The sequence below is a fragment of the Pygoscelis adeliae genome, unplaced genomic scaffold (assembly GCF_000699105.1).
Source record: "Pygoscelis adeliae isolate BGI_AS28 unplaced genomic scaffold, ASM69910v1 Scaffold242, whole genome shotgun sequence".
Classification (NCBI taxonomy): Eukaryota; Metazoa; Chordata; class Aves; order Sphenisciformes; family Spheniscidae; genus Pygoscelis; species Pygoscelis adeliae.
Genome location: NW_008824369.1, coordinates 4,179,278 through 4,197,841, shown reverse-complemented (window position 1 = coordinate 4,197,841; position 18,564 = coordinate 4,179,278). Strand labels below are relative to the sequence as shown.

Genomic DNA, 18,564 nt, shown 5'->3' with positions numbered 1-18,564 from the left:
AACATTGATTTCTCACCTCATTTCTCCTACCAGAGCTGTAGCCGACCTGTCTGTGTTTAGTTCACTTCTCTAGGCCAGATGCTCAGCTGGTGAAAAGCACCGACAACCACCCCGGAATAACAGAGCTGCCCTGATTTCCACCAGCCAGGATCTGGTTTGACCTCCCCAACATCAGCATGTTTGTGGGAACCGATTAACAGCTGCTACAACGCTGCAGGGGAGGACAAGTATTATTTGCGAGGGGACGAAGGCGTACAAAATGGTGGCCCTGTGAGTTTCCATTTCTGAACGGGTTTTGACTCTCCTGTATTAAGGATCTGGAGGAAGTTTATCACCACAAAATAACAAACTATTTAAGGCTGATCAAATTTTGGGTGGAAACTCTTTGAGAATGTCATTTTAGCTAAAAAGCAGCAGGGGATTATAAGATTTTACAGTCCAGAACTAACAGCGAGGAATTTCAGCCTGTGTTACGCTTTCACCATCCTGAGCTGTTAACTCATGAGCGTGCTGGCAAGGCACCCAGAAACTTCTTCAAGCCAAAAATAACAGAAGAGGCTGGAAAATAATATTTTTTTCCCCTCCCCAAAATAAATGTACCAAGGACACACACGTTTCAAAAAGGGTTCTTTTAATTAGAAGCAAGTTTGCAAAAGAAGAAGTAACTTTCTCATATAAAATAGTGGAGTGGTGAAGGTGAGGCTAACAAGATGTGTGGAACAAAAATCCAGGGCAAATCCCCAAGGAGACACTGAAGTAAAAGCAACGATCCAATAACCGTAGTACACCGAAGGGTAACTCAAACACAGCTGTGTAAGGTGGTCCTACCCCTAAACTGACAGCAGATACCAAACCAGAGGACGGACTCCATTCCAAGAGCGGCAAAGTGACCAGCTACAAACTCACCATAATACCATGTCCTTGCATCTTTCTGCTACCTGAGAGCTCCCACTGCACCGTTACAGATCCCAGAACTGTCCAGGAGCTTAACGACATCAAAGGGGGAGCACTGGTGGCAATTCCCAGGTGCCCCACCTGCAGAACACCACCACGTCACGCTAGCAGAAAGGTTTCATTCCCAGATCTAGAGAATCGGACATAAATGGGAAAACACTTCAATATAAAGCTCTGTAACCCCACTCCAGTCTCTATATCCAGTGATTCAAGCCCCAAGAAAGTGCGCAGTGATCAAACAGCATCAAAATAATGAATTTCCTGCCAAGTCTTGAGACTCCAGGGCCATTTAAAATGGGCAGGTGGCAGCTTTGAGAAGATAAAATTCTGAGTCAGAGCCTGAATCTCAAGTCCCAATGGTATTTCACTCCTTGTTCCAACATATCTCACCTGTCCCATGTGTCACATGTGTGCTTATCGGTTGTGGCTCTCTACTACCGGGGGCAGCAAACTTTACACCTTCACAAAGTGCAAGCCAACTTTATTTGGCTGGGAGGGCGGGGGGTGGAGATGTGGAGGAGAAGAAACAGAATACAAAAATACAAAGAACTCAAGGGACTTGTCAGGTGGAGCCATTTAAGGCCCATGCCCATCCCAACACGTTCAGTCTTGGGGTGAATGTGCTCGTAATTCAAGGGTGGCTTTCCGTAAGGAGATTTCAATGGATACTGTACAACCACATTGTCATGCATGTGGCTTTGTGTAAACACCACAGCAACATACCTCTCCCCACGTGACCTCTAGTAACACCATGATGATGTATGGACTCCACACATGCTGGCAAAAACCTATAAAAACAACCTAAGGAATGTGATTGAACTAGCGGGAACTCCAGGTTGAATGAAGCTGTTTGCAGTAAAACCTGCCCATCCAGCAACTGTTCTGTGATGGCTTTTCCTCTCCAGATATAACCCCTCATTGCATGTGCCCTTCTGGCTGCTATTAATGAAGGAGATGACTAAAGATAGGAGGTCTTGGGATCATATTCAGTCTTACATGTCACAGGTTTCTAGGACTTCAAGATTTCTAATGGCCCTGCCAAAGGTTATCTTTCTTGTGTTTGGGTTTTTCTGTGGGGTTTTTTTTTCTTTTTATAAGTTTCCTGATAAATTCCTTTTCTAAAAGGATTTTTCTGAAACAAGTTGCCCTGCTTATCTGAAAACAGCAAGTGGGAGAAGACACCAGTGCTCTGTATGTATAAACAGCTCTCTCTCCTCCCTTTTTGGAGAGCAGATAGGATAATCTTTGGATGACCCAATGGATTTCTTGAGGGAAGCAATGACAAGGATAATAAATGTATCCCCATGTCAAGACAGACTTGGATATTTATTCTAAACAATTGCTACAGCAGCTTCTGGCAGCGACCTGGGTTTAAGCAGGAAAAATGAGATGTTGGCCCATCTGCAGAGCGTCATTGGCTTTAACACTCAAAATGAAGAGGAAAAAAAATAATTCTTTGGGTAATGGATTAGTTTCTTTTTCTGTACGGTTTTTTTTCTTCTTTCCAGTAATGCCAACTGCTTCCAAAAGTGGGATCGCTGGCCGCAGTGTGATTCCTTTAGTAAAAGCTGATGAAACCCTTTGCTCTCTGTGCTCTTGCTTCTCCCTGCCCTCCCCACAAAGGGGTTTCACACGGGTGACTCCCAGGGTGGGGAAAAAGACTGTCACTGATGAAAGTAAAACAGTGCCCTCTCCTGTCCCTTCTCACTGCTGCTGCTCGCACCCGAGCAGCACCGGTCGTGCACCAGCATCGGAGCATTAAAAGATGGGAATGGAAAATACTCCACCCAAGGGTGTGGGCTGTGGTGGGGGACACACCAGCTGTGATACAGATGTTTGAGGGGTAAAATGCTCCACTTAGAGTGGGCTGGAACAGTACAGCTCCTTCACTCATGTGCACTTTTGCATGTGATTTATGATAGGGACAACCTGGGGTTGGGTGCTGTTGGGAGAGCCGGGAGCATTGCTGATGGTGGTGGCTGGTGTCATCTCAGCCCTGGGAGGGGCGTGAAGACTTGGGCACTTTTTTCCTGCAGGAAATTGGATGTTTCCATGGCTATTGCATGAAAAATGAGCTCCTATTAAACCATTCCCTGAAATGTCTCCCTTGGTCATTTCATGAACCTGTTTTTATTTTTTAGTAACAGCCACCAAGAGACCTGAGAAACATGGGAAAGTAAATAAATAAATACAAATAAAATATCCTAAGAAGGCATTTTAAATATAAGCCTTCAGTTTTCAAGACTGTTCTAAAGAAGAAGGTAGAAACAGAAGTGGATTTGATGGGTGAAGTTATTGTAACACGACAACTACTGTTTAAAAGTCGTATTTCAAAGCTGTGATTCCCAAAGATTACAGCTATGAAAGAGAACTTTCTTGCTAACTGGTGGAGTGTTTCCTTCCAGATAGAACAATTTACCTGTTACCTGAGGTAAATAAAACCTACCCATTAATCATATTTTACAAGTACAGCGTGCTAACAAGAAGGCACAGGCATCACGCATGTGGCTATGCAGGATCCTGGGCAGCAGAACACACATCCCACGCTCATCTTCAGGGTGAGCAGGGCAGTGCACTTCCACGCTCTGCAATTGCCTAAGTAAAATAAACCCACATGTAAGAAAAGCCAACTCCTAAACAAAACAAAACCGAGAGTGACAATAGTGTCGACTGGAATGGAACAGAAACACCTTTGTTTGGATCAACAGGTCCTAAAGGAATCACACCTAATCTGTCATTTCGGCAGCAGTCAGAAGAAAAGGGCCATACAGCCAACTCAGCAGGCCCTCAGCAAGCTCAGGCTTTTTAGTTGCAGATGGCCCTGAGAAAAAGGGAACAGCCTCTTCTCCTTGCTTTGTATAGATCGTGCTGCTCCCCATGTTGTCCTTCAGTGGAGCAGTGGCCACAGAGTCCATTTCCTTTATTCCCCATGGTTTCCTTGCTTTTTTCCTCAATGTGGTTATCAGATCAGCCCCAGGGAGTAACTGCACCTTACACCAGTTCAGATCTGGCAATATTCAGGAGATACAGAGCTACTCGCACTATGCTTTCCTTTGGAGCCAACTCTTCGGTGTTTGATCTATTTTCTACTAATCTACATCCCTAAGTCTTTAGTGGTCCTTGGAAGGCTCCTCCTGTAGCACTACCTCTCATACCTGTTGGATAAGCGCCATTAAAATTCCAACAGCAATTGCACTGCTATGTCACATGCATATAAAACAACGTGTTTAAAATATGTGATCTGATGCAAGAAATAACAAAGGAGAAAGAAAACAAATCAGAAAGTCACGTAGAAAACTTTGTCTCAGAAAAAACAAAAAACTCAGACTGCAAACAAATTTTTGTCAGTTCAGTAATTAAAGCGAAGTTCATATGGCTTAAGAGAACAGTCAAAGTGCACAGAAGGCAGTGGGGTTTTTGTTTGCTTTGCATTCCTCTTCACAGTAAGCTCCACGTCATCCTCTTTGGAGCCCCTTCTCCATCCCACACACATCCTACCCAGGTGCAGAGAGGGGGATGGCTCACAGGGTTCTGGCTCGTATCTTTGCACATCCCTTGCCATCTAATGAGCTGCGGATCATTATCCCAAACTCAAAAGCCCTTAAACACACCCACTGGAGATTTTGGTTTTGAATTTTTTCTTTCTGGAGCCTTTGGAGAGGAACAGCAATCCAGTGCCAAAGCTATCCAGAATCTGTATGCACCAAGAGCAGCAGTGCTCAGAGGCAGTGCCAAAGAGTAAAAGCAGTTCTGAGATTGTTTGCCCTGTCCAAGAAGAAAGGTGACAGCAGGGCTGAGCTTGCCCTTGGACCTCACCTGTTCAGGTGAGCTGCCACCAGGCTACTTCTGACCAGCCCCCGTGGGCAGGAACAGGCAGCCACTGTAATCAACGCCAGGTTGGTTTCAACAACCTGCCTTGAAGACACCACCACCCAGTGCCACAGCTGTCCCGCATCCCTCCGGAGAGGAGAGGGAGAATTTGAAATAACAACGGTGCCCACACATGCCCTGATGGGACACAAGCAAGCAGCAGGATACCAATTTTCCTGGCTGACCTACATCCACCTGGGAGGAAATGCCAGACACTGGAGTGGCAAGGACTTGCCTACTTGCAAATTCACCTTTCAAAGTCTTGCAGTAAAAAGTCTGGTGATCCAGGACTGTTGCTAGGTCCAAGGGCTGGACTTGGATTCTTTAAACCCCTGACAACTTCCTTGTGAGCAAACAACTTGCTGCTAAACATGACAGACTCAGGAAAAGGATAGAAAAGAAGAAAACAAAAAGGGAGCTATACAAAAGAATGGAAAATAAACTAAAAACCCCCTCTCTTCTTTCCAAAGGCTGTAGCTTCAAGTGCACAAAGCAGCCTGTAAACGTGCACAAGGCAATTCATGACCCTAATGCTTGAAAAACCTGGTTCGTTTTATTTGGAGACACTTTGTTGCTTCTCCCAGATACGAAGCTGAAGAATCAATAAAAGGCACCTGTGGACACCAAAACTCACCCAGTCTGTGTGACATGTCTTTGTCCTAAAAACATAAAATAAAACAAACCCAGCTACCGTGTACTTTTTTACAGACCAGTAAGCAGCACTGCAGAGTCTGGGCGAGAAAGGATGCTCGACTTCTACTGACAGGGCAGGATAACTTTGATGATCAAAAACCTCATCAATTAGTAGAGACTCTAGCTTGTCACTGCAATCTCAATTGAAAGATTCCTCTGACTTGCTGGGTTGTGTCCTTTGACTTTTAAAAAATGACTGATTCAAATGGCACATGCAGTCCAGGAGGGAGGATTAGAGCCACACCAAAAATAAACTGACCTTGCATCTGAATTCTTCCCACTCGCTTCACCCACCGCTGCCTACAGTGCTCTTTTGAGCCATCTCCTCTTCTAAAGGCCCTGGAGTTGGAATATTTAAAGAATGCAGCAGGTCCCATTTGAACAAGAAAGAAAAGCAGGTCAGTAATTCAGTATAAATACACCAGTAGTGAGCCTAGAGCAGAGTGACACATCTGAGCCTAAGTTGATCAGCCAGGGCTCCTAATGTGGGGAGCAGCAATGAGGAGCGAGGAGGTGTCTGCTTTTCACATAAAAATTCGTCCCTCTTCTATATTTTCCTACTTGACATTGGTGACAGGGAAAAATAAAAAAAAAAAAAAGAAAAAGAGTAGAGAAAAGGAAGAAAGAAGAGCCTGGGAGGTTTTATGTTTCTCTTCAAATCACATCACAAAGTCACTCATTGCATCTAGGGAATTCACCTCCTTGTTTGGGAAGGGGGGGACAGGAGGAGGGGAGAGAAAGAAAGGGAAGAGAAGGGCATGGGAGCTGCTTCCTGAAGCAGTGTTACAAAAAGCGGTTAAAAAACCCCTACTATTCACAAGTGGTTAAAATCATCACTTTTCAGAATTCCTTTTTTTTTTTTTTTAACAAAGGTTCAGCTAGTTCAGCTCCATATTTTCAGTTGATTGTCTTCAGAAAAAAAAAACCCCCAGCCTCGTTCGTGTTCCCATCCATTTCTACCCTGATAGAGAAGTTACCCACAGTTCACCGCATCGGTCACGCACACACACAGTCACTGCGACGGGTCCCTCCGAGTGCTGCCGGCGGTTTGGCTCTATCCTCCAGCCCCATCTCAGACGAAGGAGGAGAACCCTGTCACTGGAGTCCGGGAGCCGGGCGCGGGCTGTCCCGTTGGGGTGTACACCCCTCCTGAGCTCTGTGTCGTGATGACAGTCTGGAAATAGGGGTCTGTCTCGCTGGCGGCGCACTCCTCGTATCTATAGGATGCCGGGTGTTTCACCCCTTTCTGCTGCCGCTTCCATGAGTTGTAGTACGTGGGGTCACTCATGTAATGGTTCACAAAGGAGTGTTTTGGCAACTCGTCTTCATAATCTGAGTCAGTGGCCTGGAGCATCAGGAAAAAAAAATAAAAAAAATCAGCCATTAGCATCTATGATTTAGCCTGTTCCACTCTAAAAGAAATTAAAGAAAAGTTTAATATCACCAGCTGACAAAAGCTGTAATTTTAAGGTAGGATGGTTTGTAGTCCAAGTGTAATACATGCTGGACTGTAGAAAAGCACTGTGCTCTGGTTTAGCCAGGCTTTGCTGCTAGAAGGAGAGTCCCCCGACGAATGCTGGCGATAACAGATGCAGAGAAATCCCTTCTAATTCACTGCAGAACGCTGCGGCGGGAGCTAGGAGTTCCTATTTTGACACAAGGTGCAGGGAAGTGTAGAGACGTCACAGGGAAACCAACAGCTTTCAATCACATAATCAAAAAGATTGCAATTACAACTGAGATTCTCCCTTCTGATGCAAGGACAGAAAGAATGTCTTCCATGCAAATGCACTGAAGTTAGCCAGATGTGCTGGTGTTTGTGGTGGTCAGACCAGGCCACCTGCGTAGTACTCTGGATTTGGCTTGCAAGCCCCATTAAGTATTGAAAATTAGTTATATCACTGAAAGGAAATTAAGCAAATTCACATATTTTTTTTCCCAGGCAAACAACTCTACCTGTATGTTCCAGCTGATTATTGGTGGTACAACAAGGCACACAACCAGTGGTGACAGAAGAAAGAGAATGCAAAATCTGGAAAAGAAGAACTGCCAGGCAGGAGGGATTGCTTTCCTGGGATGGCTCAGGCACAGCCCTGTGTTCAGAGCGGATCTTACCCCTTGAAACATTTATGCACGGTGGCTGAAGAGCTTCAAAGCTCATATCAATATCGAGCAGGAGCTCTACTGAGATGTAGCCAGATAACTTTTGCATCTGCCCCTCCTCTGAAGTACTGCTGCTGCGATACAGCTGGAGGAATCACAGAGGGCTCGTACATCTCCTCCGAGTACAGAGACCACGACAAAGCCTTGGCCACGGTATCCAGGCGCACATTTTCCTTCTGTTCCCACTAATGTTCCCACCAATAACAACCACATCCTGTACAGCACACAAACATTTACCCAGTCATTTCCATATCTCATGCCTTCTCTCAAAATCTCTGGTTCGAACATGCAAAAGCTTTTACTCCTCCCCACCCCCCCGATAATCTGCATAGTCGATTCTAAAGGCAATTAAATATCAAAGTAGTAGCTGCCTAAGATATACAAGAGAGAGGCGGGTAAGTGCAGCTCGTAACTCTTAGTTGCTGCAATTAGTTTCAAAAGGTTGGTATCGTTCTGATCTATGACGCCACACCACAAACACACATCCTTCTTGATCCTGTCTGCCACACAACTAGTCTCTCCTCCTCTAAAGCTCCTTCTTAATGGTCTCTGAAGAACAATCCTCAAATGCCTTGCGAACCATCGTTTGAAAAGGGCACCGCATCCATCATCCCACTTCTTTGCTTAGATAGCTGCTTCGGTACTATTTCGTGCCCATTTTCCAGCACAGAGGGTGATGGACAGGGCTGAGAATTTTTTCCCAGAGTTTTCCAAAAGCCTCAGCAAAGCAGCTCTTTACAGCTTTGCAAAATTTCCCTTCCAGTTAACCATGCTCTGGCTCTTTCAGAATTATGTACTGTTTGATTATTTTAAGAATGCAGAGCTTCAGGTGCCTTGACACGTAATTAGTATCACAACAAAACCCTACCAGCATTCAATAATTGCTCCAGAAGGAACTCAGCAAGTCTATCTCCTAGAAGAACGCTCCTTTGCACCAGCTGCCAGCCTCGGGAAGCCAACACCCGACTTCCTCCAAAGACCTTCCTGAACAGGTGGTTTTTGTGGCATGCCTGGAATATCCCCAGATTTGGACCACTTCACAGCCAGTGGGTGCTGAGAGCAGCTCCAGAGTCTTGGCACCGCCGCAGGGAACATCCTGCCAGCACTGCCCTGTCTATTTTTGTAAGGGGCTCCAACAAGAGTGCCTCTGATGACTGCAGATGGCAGGGCATGGCAGCAGGCAGCAATAGCTCAGGCAGGCTGGTCCTCAGCTGCAGAAGCAACCAGCTTTGCCTGCAGACCAAAAGATCCCCAAACCCAGGTTTCCTCTGCTCTTATCAAGAATTACGGTGCTGCACTTTGCACCAGCCTACGTCTCCAAACATTCTGCTGCAGCTCCATCGTCTAACGTTAAGGTTAGACGTGCCTGGTAAGCTGGGGGATGATGTGGGTATCCAGAAGAAAAGTGTCTAGATCCTAAGCAGAGGCAGGTGATTGTGGATCACTCACCAGAAGTAGTACCTGAAGGTATGAACTCCTCTAGCTATCATGGATGTGCTCCCTCCATCAAAGGCACAACGCTACCACTGCCCTTGCCATGTCTTCTGACTCCTTCCCCAATCAACTCTTACTGACTCAGACATGCTCAGCCACCCACCAAAGAAACAAGCCCCTGCTGAAAAGGTGGATCACAGCTGAGTTGAGGTGTCATAAGCATAAGGAGAAAAAAATCCACAAACTTCTATTGGCTCTTTACTGGTCTTCCTGATGTCTCCACAGCCATATAGAAACATAAAGACAACTAAAAGGCTGGAAGCTCGAAGAAGAAATGCTGAGAAGAAGCTGTATCCAGAAGACTGACGCATGACTTGATAGGTATAATAATACGGATGCAGCAACTTGATTTCTGTGCAGCCCTAGCAGAAAAATACTCACCCACAAAACTAATATAACTTCTGTACCTAAGCCAAGTTCTTTCTAGATTGCCAGAAGTCAACATAATAAAGAGGAGAAATACTGGGAACGCTTTTAGATGGGCTGCTGCCATTTGAAATACAGTGTCACTTGGACTTGCCATGAACAGAAAGAGGGAATTTAAAGCAATACCACCTGCTGATAATCTGTCCACTAATTAGTCCATTATACCAACTGAAAGAGAACACTAGTCTGGTCTAAATAAAGCCAGTGCCTTTCAGAAGCGACTTTCATGAAACATACATTGCTGCACTAACTTCAGCCTTTCACCATCATTAGCACTGATGCTGGAAAGGATAACCTGCTTGTTAGTGTCGATACAACGTGTTTTCTTTGTGTTTCCTTCGGAACAGGCAGGGACTGACTATTCCGTCCATGTTTCTAAAGTATCTTTTAAGGTCTGCTCTGAACAAGGTACTAATAACCACCCTTACCAGCAAGGAATTCTCTAAATTGCTGTCCCACATCCCTCTCTGCCCTGATGAAAATCAAGGAGTAGCAAGATAAACCTGTTTTGCATGACAATACAGACAGCTTATACTAGAGGATTACTTTTTAGTGTTTTTTAAACTATTGAGTAAATGGAAACGCTGCCGGGCTTTTTACTTTGTTTTCAGTTTTCTCCCTTCTGTGCCACTGTGGCTTTGTTACCTTGGAAACCTCCATAGGCTGGGGCATGACTGGGTGTGTGGTGACATTACAGACTGTCAACCAAAGGTGCATGGATGCCTATGAAACAACAAATACAGAAAATGAGAGGCTATTTAAGTATTTTATTGACAGCACGAAATGCACAAGTGCTGTTCAGAGGCAAGTCAGCGACCAGAGTTGGCTAGCTTAGTCAATGGGAAATGTGAAAATAGTTCCAATTATCTTTTTTTTTTTTTTTGAAGTGATCGCATAAGAAACAATGTTATGAGATTATTTCTAAAAATGTAGATGGCAGCAGTTTCTTTTGCTTGACATGAAATGAATATGCTGTGAGTGTAACCTAGTATGCAAAAAGATTTCTCTGGACACAGGAACCCTTGCTTATTTAATGTGTCACCTGCAGCTGGTTTCCACATGGTGCCCAACTTGTCAAAATCATTGGAGAACTTTACTGGAAACAAGTTAAACCATATTCCCTATTAAGCGTTAAGTGGAAATTTATAATATCTTCCTACAGAGCTGAGAAAGCAGAAGTCAGTTAGACCGCAGGGAGCAGCTGGGAAGACCAGAGCATCGCCAGCGTTCAGCACTGACTGATAACGTGTGCAATCTGTGAGAACGTTGTCTCCTGAAAACAGTTTTTGGGTGACCACAAGGACATGTGAGAACAAACAAACACACGCCACACTCTCCTCCTGTAAAATTGCTCTTCCATGGCTGGATGACATCGCAGATACATCATCAAATTTCTGTGCATGGCGAACACCAAATTTCTTCAGATTAGCTGTCCAGAGCCTCGTCCACTTGATTCATTATCTAAAAGCCTATTATTATTAATAATTTAGAAATTACACTCTTAGCACTCTCTTGCTCCATACCTGCCAATTAAACTACTTTAACCTCATTAACAGTACTGGTGCTTGCCTTTCATGACATGGAGTAAGTTAACCACTTGATTTATGAATATTAAGAGTTTCCTCTTCATATTTCCTCATTCATATATTACTGCTTGGCCTGCTTGATTTTCTTTATTTCTCTCTTGCTCTCCTCGTCAGGTGGGAGCTCGGAGGAAGGCTCCCAGGCAGCTGTGTTGTAAGTGCAGTCAAGTCAGCCCGAGTTTCTCGCAGACTTCTTCATGTTCAGTAAATCCCATGAGACTTGAAGCCAGTGAGCTTCCTCCTTTTCCATCTAAAATCTTGACACCTCAGGCAACAGGGGTAAGACTAAGCAGCAACAAGATGACGTGCGCGTTGAAAGCAAAAGCACAGTTTTTGGCCCTGCCTGCCCTCACGTGCATCATATTAAGGGGAATTTGAGATCCACGCAAAGATGTTTTAGAGGAAAACAACACCAGGATCCCCTTTGCTGCGGAGGACCAAACCTGTGTAGAGCTGTTATATAAAAAGATATCTTTAACTCTTCATACAACGGGAAACATTTCTGCCTGCTAAGAGAGATAGAAATTCTGAAATTCTTGGAAAACAGAGCTTGTCTGTTAAGATCTCCTTTGAGAATAGAAACAAAAAGAACAGAAAAGACAAACAGGAAGAGCTAATAGGTACAGGAATACTTGAAATGAGAGTGGTCAAACGTCTATACCCACCTCTGCCCCAACCCGCCCTCACCTCCTGTCTGTACCAGGCAATGTAAACAGCATTTTTGGGCTGATCAAAAGGCAGCATCTCCTATTGCTACCTCTGCTGGGAGCATATTAACATTTCATGCCTAAAAGCACTCCCCACCACAAAAAAAAACAAGCATCAAAGACATTATACAGAAGGGCTGCATATCTAAGCCCCAAGGAAAAACAGGAGGCATATTTTGTTCACATACTCACATGCACACACAGATTCACAAAAACACTAGAATCTCAGTTGAGATCTTCAGGCTCAACTGCAATACACAGTAAATAAATAATATTAATAATAGCCTGAGAAAAAAAACAAAACTCACTTTCTTTTATATTGTACAAACAGTACGTATAGAAGGCGGTAATGACACCCTGCAAGTAGACTTTTGCGCATTACCAGGAAATACCACATGGGGCATTGAAATTAATGTCAAAAGGTGCCGGTGCTAAATTCATGATCACGCTCAGCAAACTGTTTTAATGACAGGTTCAATGCTGGGTTGCTACAGTGACATGACCAAAGCACTATGGGTTTAATCTGGAGTGTAACGCTTGTGCATTGCATAGACAGCAGCTTGAGCTACACCAAGGAAAGCTGCCTGCACGATGGGTCGGCCACAGGGCAGCACAAAGCAGCAGGCTGTCCGTGGTAATTAACAGGAGGTGAGAGCTAGGTAGCCAGGAAAAGCAGCCGTAGCTGCAGGTGGAGAAAAGCTACAGATGAAAACTGTCATCTTCTTTCACTACTTGCTGCTCTTGATTTATTCTTGCTTGAAGGGTCAGGTTTGGAGTGGTTTGGCCCACTGCTCGCTTCTTGCGCTGTCAGTTCAGATTCATCAGGATCTCAGCAGACAACACATGATTTTAGAGACAGATTTACCTTTCTGGGTATCCCTTGAAGTCTGTCTATTCACCCCTGGCCACTGCTGGATTTTTACAGACCACAAGCACTTTCTTTCTTCTTAAAGGGGATGTAAGACACAAGATGGAGCATTGCCAGATGGATAATGCCGGCATACACCCACCTTCCTTGGGGAACAGACTCTAAAGGCAACCCGAGCAGAAGGCTTCTCTTCAGTTAGACTAAGGCTGCAGCCTGGGGTGTTCAGAAACCTGAAAGTTGGGCTCTCACAGCCATGGCCATGCACTCCCTGGCAGGTTACCCATTCCCCACTTACTCCCTCTGTAACAGAGGCAACAGTTGTCACCACTCAGGACCACTCTTCCAAATCATGTGGTGTTTGCTGTAGCTGTCTAAAAAAGGCACTGTGAAAACTTCAAACCATATCCCATACTTCAGTCAGTGCAACAATCCAAAGTGTGTCCCACATTCAACCTCATCCAGAAGGTAGCTGCAGCCAGCTGGTTATTTTGCAGCATATATACGTTTTCCCAAAAGTGCTCCAAGTTTGCAGCCCACAGGCAGAAGGGGATGTGCAGCCCCTTCCAGAGAGGTCAGCACACACTGGCTGATGGATTGCACTTGTCTTTCTACATAACACTGGAAAACTGCGAATATCTGCCAAGGCCAGGTCTGGAATCTGCCCTGGCTGGGTCCTGCTTGTCATTCTTTCCTTTGACATTTTAATTTTAAGATACGTGAACAACCTGGTGAATTGGACATTTTAAAGTCCCCAAGACAGTCAAACAGTGACAACACAATATAATGCAGGTGTGGGATTGGGACTTCAAAGACTTGCCAGGATTCAGCGGGGAAATGAATATCTGCAGTGACTGGGCAACATTTGGCAAGGCAAAGGGAAAACCTTACCTCCGACTCCGACACTTCTAAGGGCTTCTCGTTCAGGCCCAAGCCCTCGGTCAGCACAGCTCCGTTGTACTTGTTGCAGATATCCTCATCAGAGTAGTGCAGCCCCCCTGGGCTTGGGCGAGGAGGAGACCTAGGAAACGTAAAGGGTGAGTGTATGGGATGTTGTCATTTCTCTGAAATGACACAATTAAATCATGTTCAGAAGCCAGAATCACAGCCTGGGGCAGTGACTTGGGCATTAAAGCCTTCCGTAGATCCTCCAGACAACAGTCTCTCCCCTTTGCCTATTTAACAGTTGCTTGAAGCTAGATAAAAAGCCATTTCCAAGAGCGTGGTGTTCCCAGCTTCTTACCTGGTTCCATTCTTCTTTGAGAAGGTGCTCTTGATGTTCAGGTGTCTGCTGTTGAGCTCCAGAGCAGTGAAGCCTCCATTATCCAGGGTGACCGACTCTTCCATATTGGAGATGGTTTTACCTGGAGCCAGGCAATGAAAGATTCAGCTGAAACAAAGGCACTTTTCCCCCAAATAGAATCATAGAATCATAGAATCATTAAAGTTATCATTAAATACAACTGTAAGAGCTAACTTCTCCTTCTTTGTGATTTATGACATCATTAATTATTTGAAAATCTCTTTACCTTTCCTATTGGCAAATGAGAGCAATCAGATTGAAGGAGAGGTGCTTATCAGGAGTGTGAACAGGCAGAAGGAGCCAAAAGAGGGGAAAGAAGGAGTCATGGATGGATGCATTTCATTCGGAGGTAAGTATCTAAAATAGCACGGATGAACTGTGCTCCAAAAGTGCTTATTCTTGTCTTTTGATATAAATATGAACCAGGTGACTAATTCAGATGGCCACTGAAGATGTCCTAAATCAGGTGCTGTGAATCCCATTCATGCTGACTGAAGCAAAGCAAGAGAAAGTAAAACTAGGAAAGGCAGAAAAAGAGTAAAAGGAGAAAAAAAAAAGGCAGGAAAGAAAGCAAGAGAAAGGGTAAGTGGACAGCAAATGGGAAAAAGATGTCAGAGTTGTAATGAGGATAAGATACAGATGTGAGAAATCACTGGACAATGTAAGGTAGGGAAAAGGACAGGGGACTGGAAGAAGAGGGAAAATACAGCAAAGTATATTATTTCTTGTGGCCGAATATAGCAAGAGCCTATTCTCTTCCATGCTCATTCTTTGTAATCCCAAAGGTGTGAGCTCAGCTCGTGTCCTGGGGAGAAGGACCGGTTCTATATTGCCACTTTGCAGCAGACAGGTACTTTATCCTCGGCTTCAATTTCAGCGCTACATTAAGACTCAGTGTGAACACTGATATCTGACAGTACAGGTCAGACCTGTCTTTTCATGTCTGTCCCCCAAACACAGAGCAAAACTAAGAAGATGAAAGATTTCCTATGAGCTATACATACAAATATGTAATAGTATTAACTTGGTAAAATGCCACGGTATTCATACATCTTATATCTCATGGGACTGAAATCTCATTTTCTAACACTTGTTAGAAGTGAATTATAAAGAAAGAAAAGATCTTCACTTTGGGACTGAATTACTAAATACTGCCTGGAAGACTCCTTCATTACATTAATGCCTAAGAACAGGCAGCGCAAAGACCCATCCACCTGATCTTACTCATTAATGTGCCTTTTTTGGCATCTGCTGGCATCAGAGCAATTTCTTGCTGGAGGTGGAGGAGGCTATGAGAGAAATATACATGTGAACAGCCCTTCCAGGACTTTATCGTGTAAGGAGAAGAAAAGGTAAAAACAATATTCAGAGCTCAAGAAATAGGCATTTTGAAAGGGGACTCTTTTAACATTCCTAGTTATAGAGCAGGTAGCTCCTGTTTCATTTCACAAAGGAGACTGGTAAAAATTGTAACTAAAGGAAAATTCAAAGCTTGATGCTTATTATGCATTAAAGTCTAACAGGTCCAGGTAACCAAGACACCTCTGAACTGCTTGGCCCCCAGCCCAGCAACTGCAGCTTGGCTTAGGGAATGAACGTGAGATGCAGGGCACTCTATTTAATATAAAGGAGTTATGATATAGTCCTCAAACATACAGACCCAGAATATTTGCATTGGGTACAGCCATGGAAAAGCAGAATCTTTCTCCTTCTCCCCATCTATCAGGGAATGATGACAAAGCTAAATGAAGTCTCAGCTCATTCCTTTTTTGTGGTCTTCTGCCAAGTGTTTGACCCAGACTCCCTGGCTTTTGCTACAGTCCCTGGGACTTACAGATGCTGTCCTATCCAAGCCCATGGCTGGTTAGCATTCAAAACCTGATAAGATCAGGCACTCTTTGCCCAGTATGGCTATGGGCAAAAGCCATTTCTACTAAACGGGACAGTAAAATGATCCAAGTCTTCTGCCAAATACAATACCTATAAAGAGAGTCCAGGCTGATTAAATCAGGGGTTCAAAGGGAAGACATTTCTAATTCCCACAGCTCTTGAGAGTGTGTGCACAGCATGGAGCTGATGTCTCACCTGTGCTGCAGTTCTTGTACTTCTTGCTCTGGCCATGCAGGATCAATGCAAACACCACCAGGAGGATAAGGATCAGACTTGAGAGTGCCATCACCAGCAGAAACCACCACTCCTCGTAGAAAGGGGCTTCTGTTTGTGCTGAAAGAGCAAAAACCAAATAACAATTCCTCTTTACGCTCCTTCCAAATTTTCTCTTCTTCCCCACAGTGAATGATGCATCTATAAGTGTTCAGGAGAGAGAGGCGTTCAAAGGAGGTAACATAGTCTACTCTGCAGTCAGACTTTCAAGGGGCTTGCTGACACTTCTAGGATGGCAAACAGAACAGGAGCATATTATGGCTCCAACATCTCCGCAAGCATCTTTCACATACCCAGAGCAGCACTCCAGGATCCCTTAGTTAAGAAGTAGTTATCACCAAGTGAAGAGAGAGAGAGGTTTCTTCCCACAGCTCCGCACACATTTCTTGACTACTGCGATAGGCTTAATACTGCCTGGGCCAAAGGAACCACTAATATATCCGTCACGACCCACGATTATTCCACTTTTTAAGAGGCTTGCCCCGCCAAATGCTGCTCAGTGGCTCTTTGAAAAATACAGCTAGTGCCCGGGAACAAAGTACACTTGGCCAATATCTTTCAGTACCTCCATTAACTCTAACTTCCAACATTCACTGCTACGCTATACCATTTCCCCATCAACTTAGCCAAGCCTGATGTGCAGCATGTGGGTATCAATTCAGTTGCCTGGATTTTGTGTGATCTCAAGTAATTTCACCCCATTTGACCTCAATTGGAGACACAAAATGATACTAACTTCCCCTTGCTAGAGTTATCTTGCCAGTTTTGGTTTAAAGTAACAAATATTGTTATTTTCTTGCAGTCATATTCTCTTTGTCAGCATCCCTCAGCTTTGTGAAAAAATGCTACTGCTGGAGCACAAGCCTGCAGTTGTATATAATTTCCCTGTAGTCCATAAGGTAGAAGAACACCTGGTAGGAATGGGCGATGCCAGGAGACCGACTTCAACCCCTCACGGCCACTGAACCCAGGCACTCTCTTTCCCCAGCTGTCCTGAGCCCTGGATCTAAACACAAGTCTGTTGTAAGCCTGATGATATGAGCTCAAATTTGTTCCAGATCACTGGGTATTCTGCAGCAGTGAAAAGTAGCCATGATCTTTCTTTGCTAGGAGGCCAGGCCAGGCCAATAAAGTCCTAAGGGCAAACTGCACAAGCCATGCTGGGCTGAGCAGATTCAGTGCAATTTATACCTCCCTGTGCTAGCTGAAGTGGCCAGCCTAAAATGCTGTATACTTTTATGACTGTGAATCTCAATGGAAGCCTCTTACTTTCATGCAGCAATTTGAGATGAACACTGAAGCATCAAAAGGAGGTGAATTAAATAGTTCTGTTCAAGTGGAGAACTTACAAACAAGTGGTTTGCTTATAAAAAGCATCACAAGGAGCTGCATACCCAGCTTCAGAGGAATAATGTCTTCCAGGAAAGGAAAGACTGACATGATTACTGACCTTTTACATTGTGTTATAGTCTCTGTGAAACCACAGATAGGAAAAACACTGACTCTTGGTGTTTGAAGTGGGTTGTCTATGCCCTTGTCCTGAAGGAGAAAAGCAAGGGTAGCACTCACACTGAAATCCATAGACAGCTCTCTCAGGCTAAGTGGTTAATTGTGTAAGGACAAATGCAGCCGTGATAGCGATACTACTCTTGCCTGCTGGGCAACTGTTGAATGGTGTTTATGCTTTTCACTGGAGGAGGGAAGAGATAAAAGCCACTCCAGATACTGGAGCACTGCCAGATGCTCAGGACTTTCCAGAATTTTGAATCACAAAGCCGCTTTATCAGGTTCTTTTATTCCTCTTGTCTATCTTTGCTGACACAGCAAGGATGAAACTTATTGCTCACAAGCAACCTGGAATACAGCTCTCTCTGCAAGGGTAAGAGGAGACCTGAGCAAAGCTTTCACGAGGGCAAGCTCTCCCACTTCACAACAGGCCATTGAACTCCAGCTGCCCAGACGTGGCAAGCTGAGTGGAATTTGCTTTTTGAGGTATTGAAGTTCCTTCAGAAAACCAGAGTGTCGGGCTGCTCAAAGGGAAGCATGTTTAGGCCATAGTCGTGTTTACTGGGAATAAGCACGAGCGAGCAGGGAGGGTGGGAAGAGCCCAAGAGCATCACCAACGAGCTGTTCTGATGAAGGGGGACTGGATGCATCACACCGTACTGGAACTGCCAGCACAGAGCATATCAGGAATAATTTTGTGAAACTACACTTTTTTATTTTTGAGAGCTAAATACAAAATAACACAGAAAATGTTTATCAGAGAACCCTGGGAAAAAAAGAAGGAAGCAGAATAAACAAAACAACAGACTAGGAAAGGAGAAAAAGCAAACAAGTTGT

General features: G+C 44.5%; 1 protein-coding gene across 1 annotated transcript in view; it reads right to left on the bottom strand.

The window, feature by feature from the left end:
- Positions 1 to 6,458: 6,458 nt before the first annotated feature.
- The window catches only part of SDK1 (sidekick cell adhesion molecule 1), a 422,744-nt gene continuing 410,638 nt past the window's right edge, over positions 6,459 to 18,564 (bottom strand). The window contains exons 42-45 of the mRNA XM_009320033.1: positions 16,144 to 16,281; positions 13,999 to 14,119; positions 13,647 to 13,776; positions 6,459 to 6,862 (exon numbers count right to left, since the gene is read on the bottom strand). Coding sequence (XP_009318308.1) covers positions 6,590 to 6,862; positions 13,647 to 13,776; positions 13,999 to 14,119; positions 16,144 to 16,281 — 662 coding nt within the window. The 3' untranslated portion in view covers positions 6,459 to 6,589. The remainder of the gene's footprint in view (positions 6,863 to 13,646; positions 13,777 to 13,998; positions 14,120 to 16,143; positions 16,282 to 18,564) is intronic.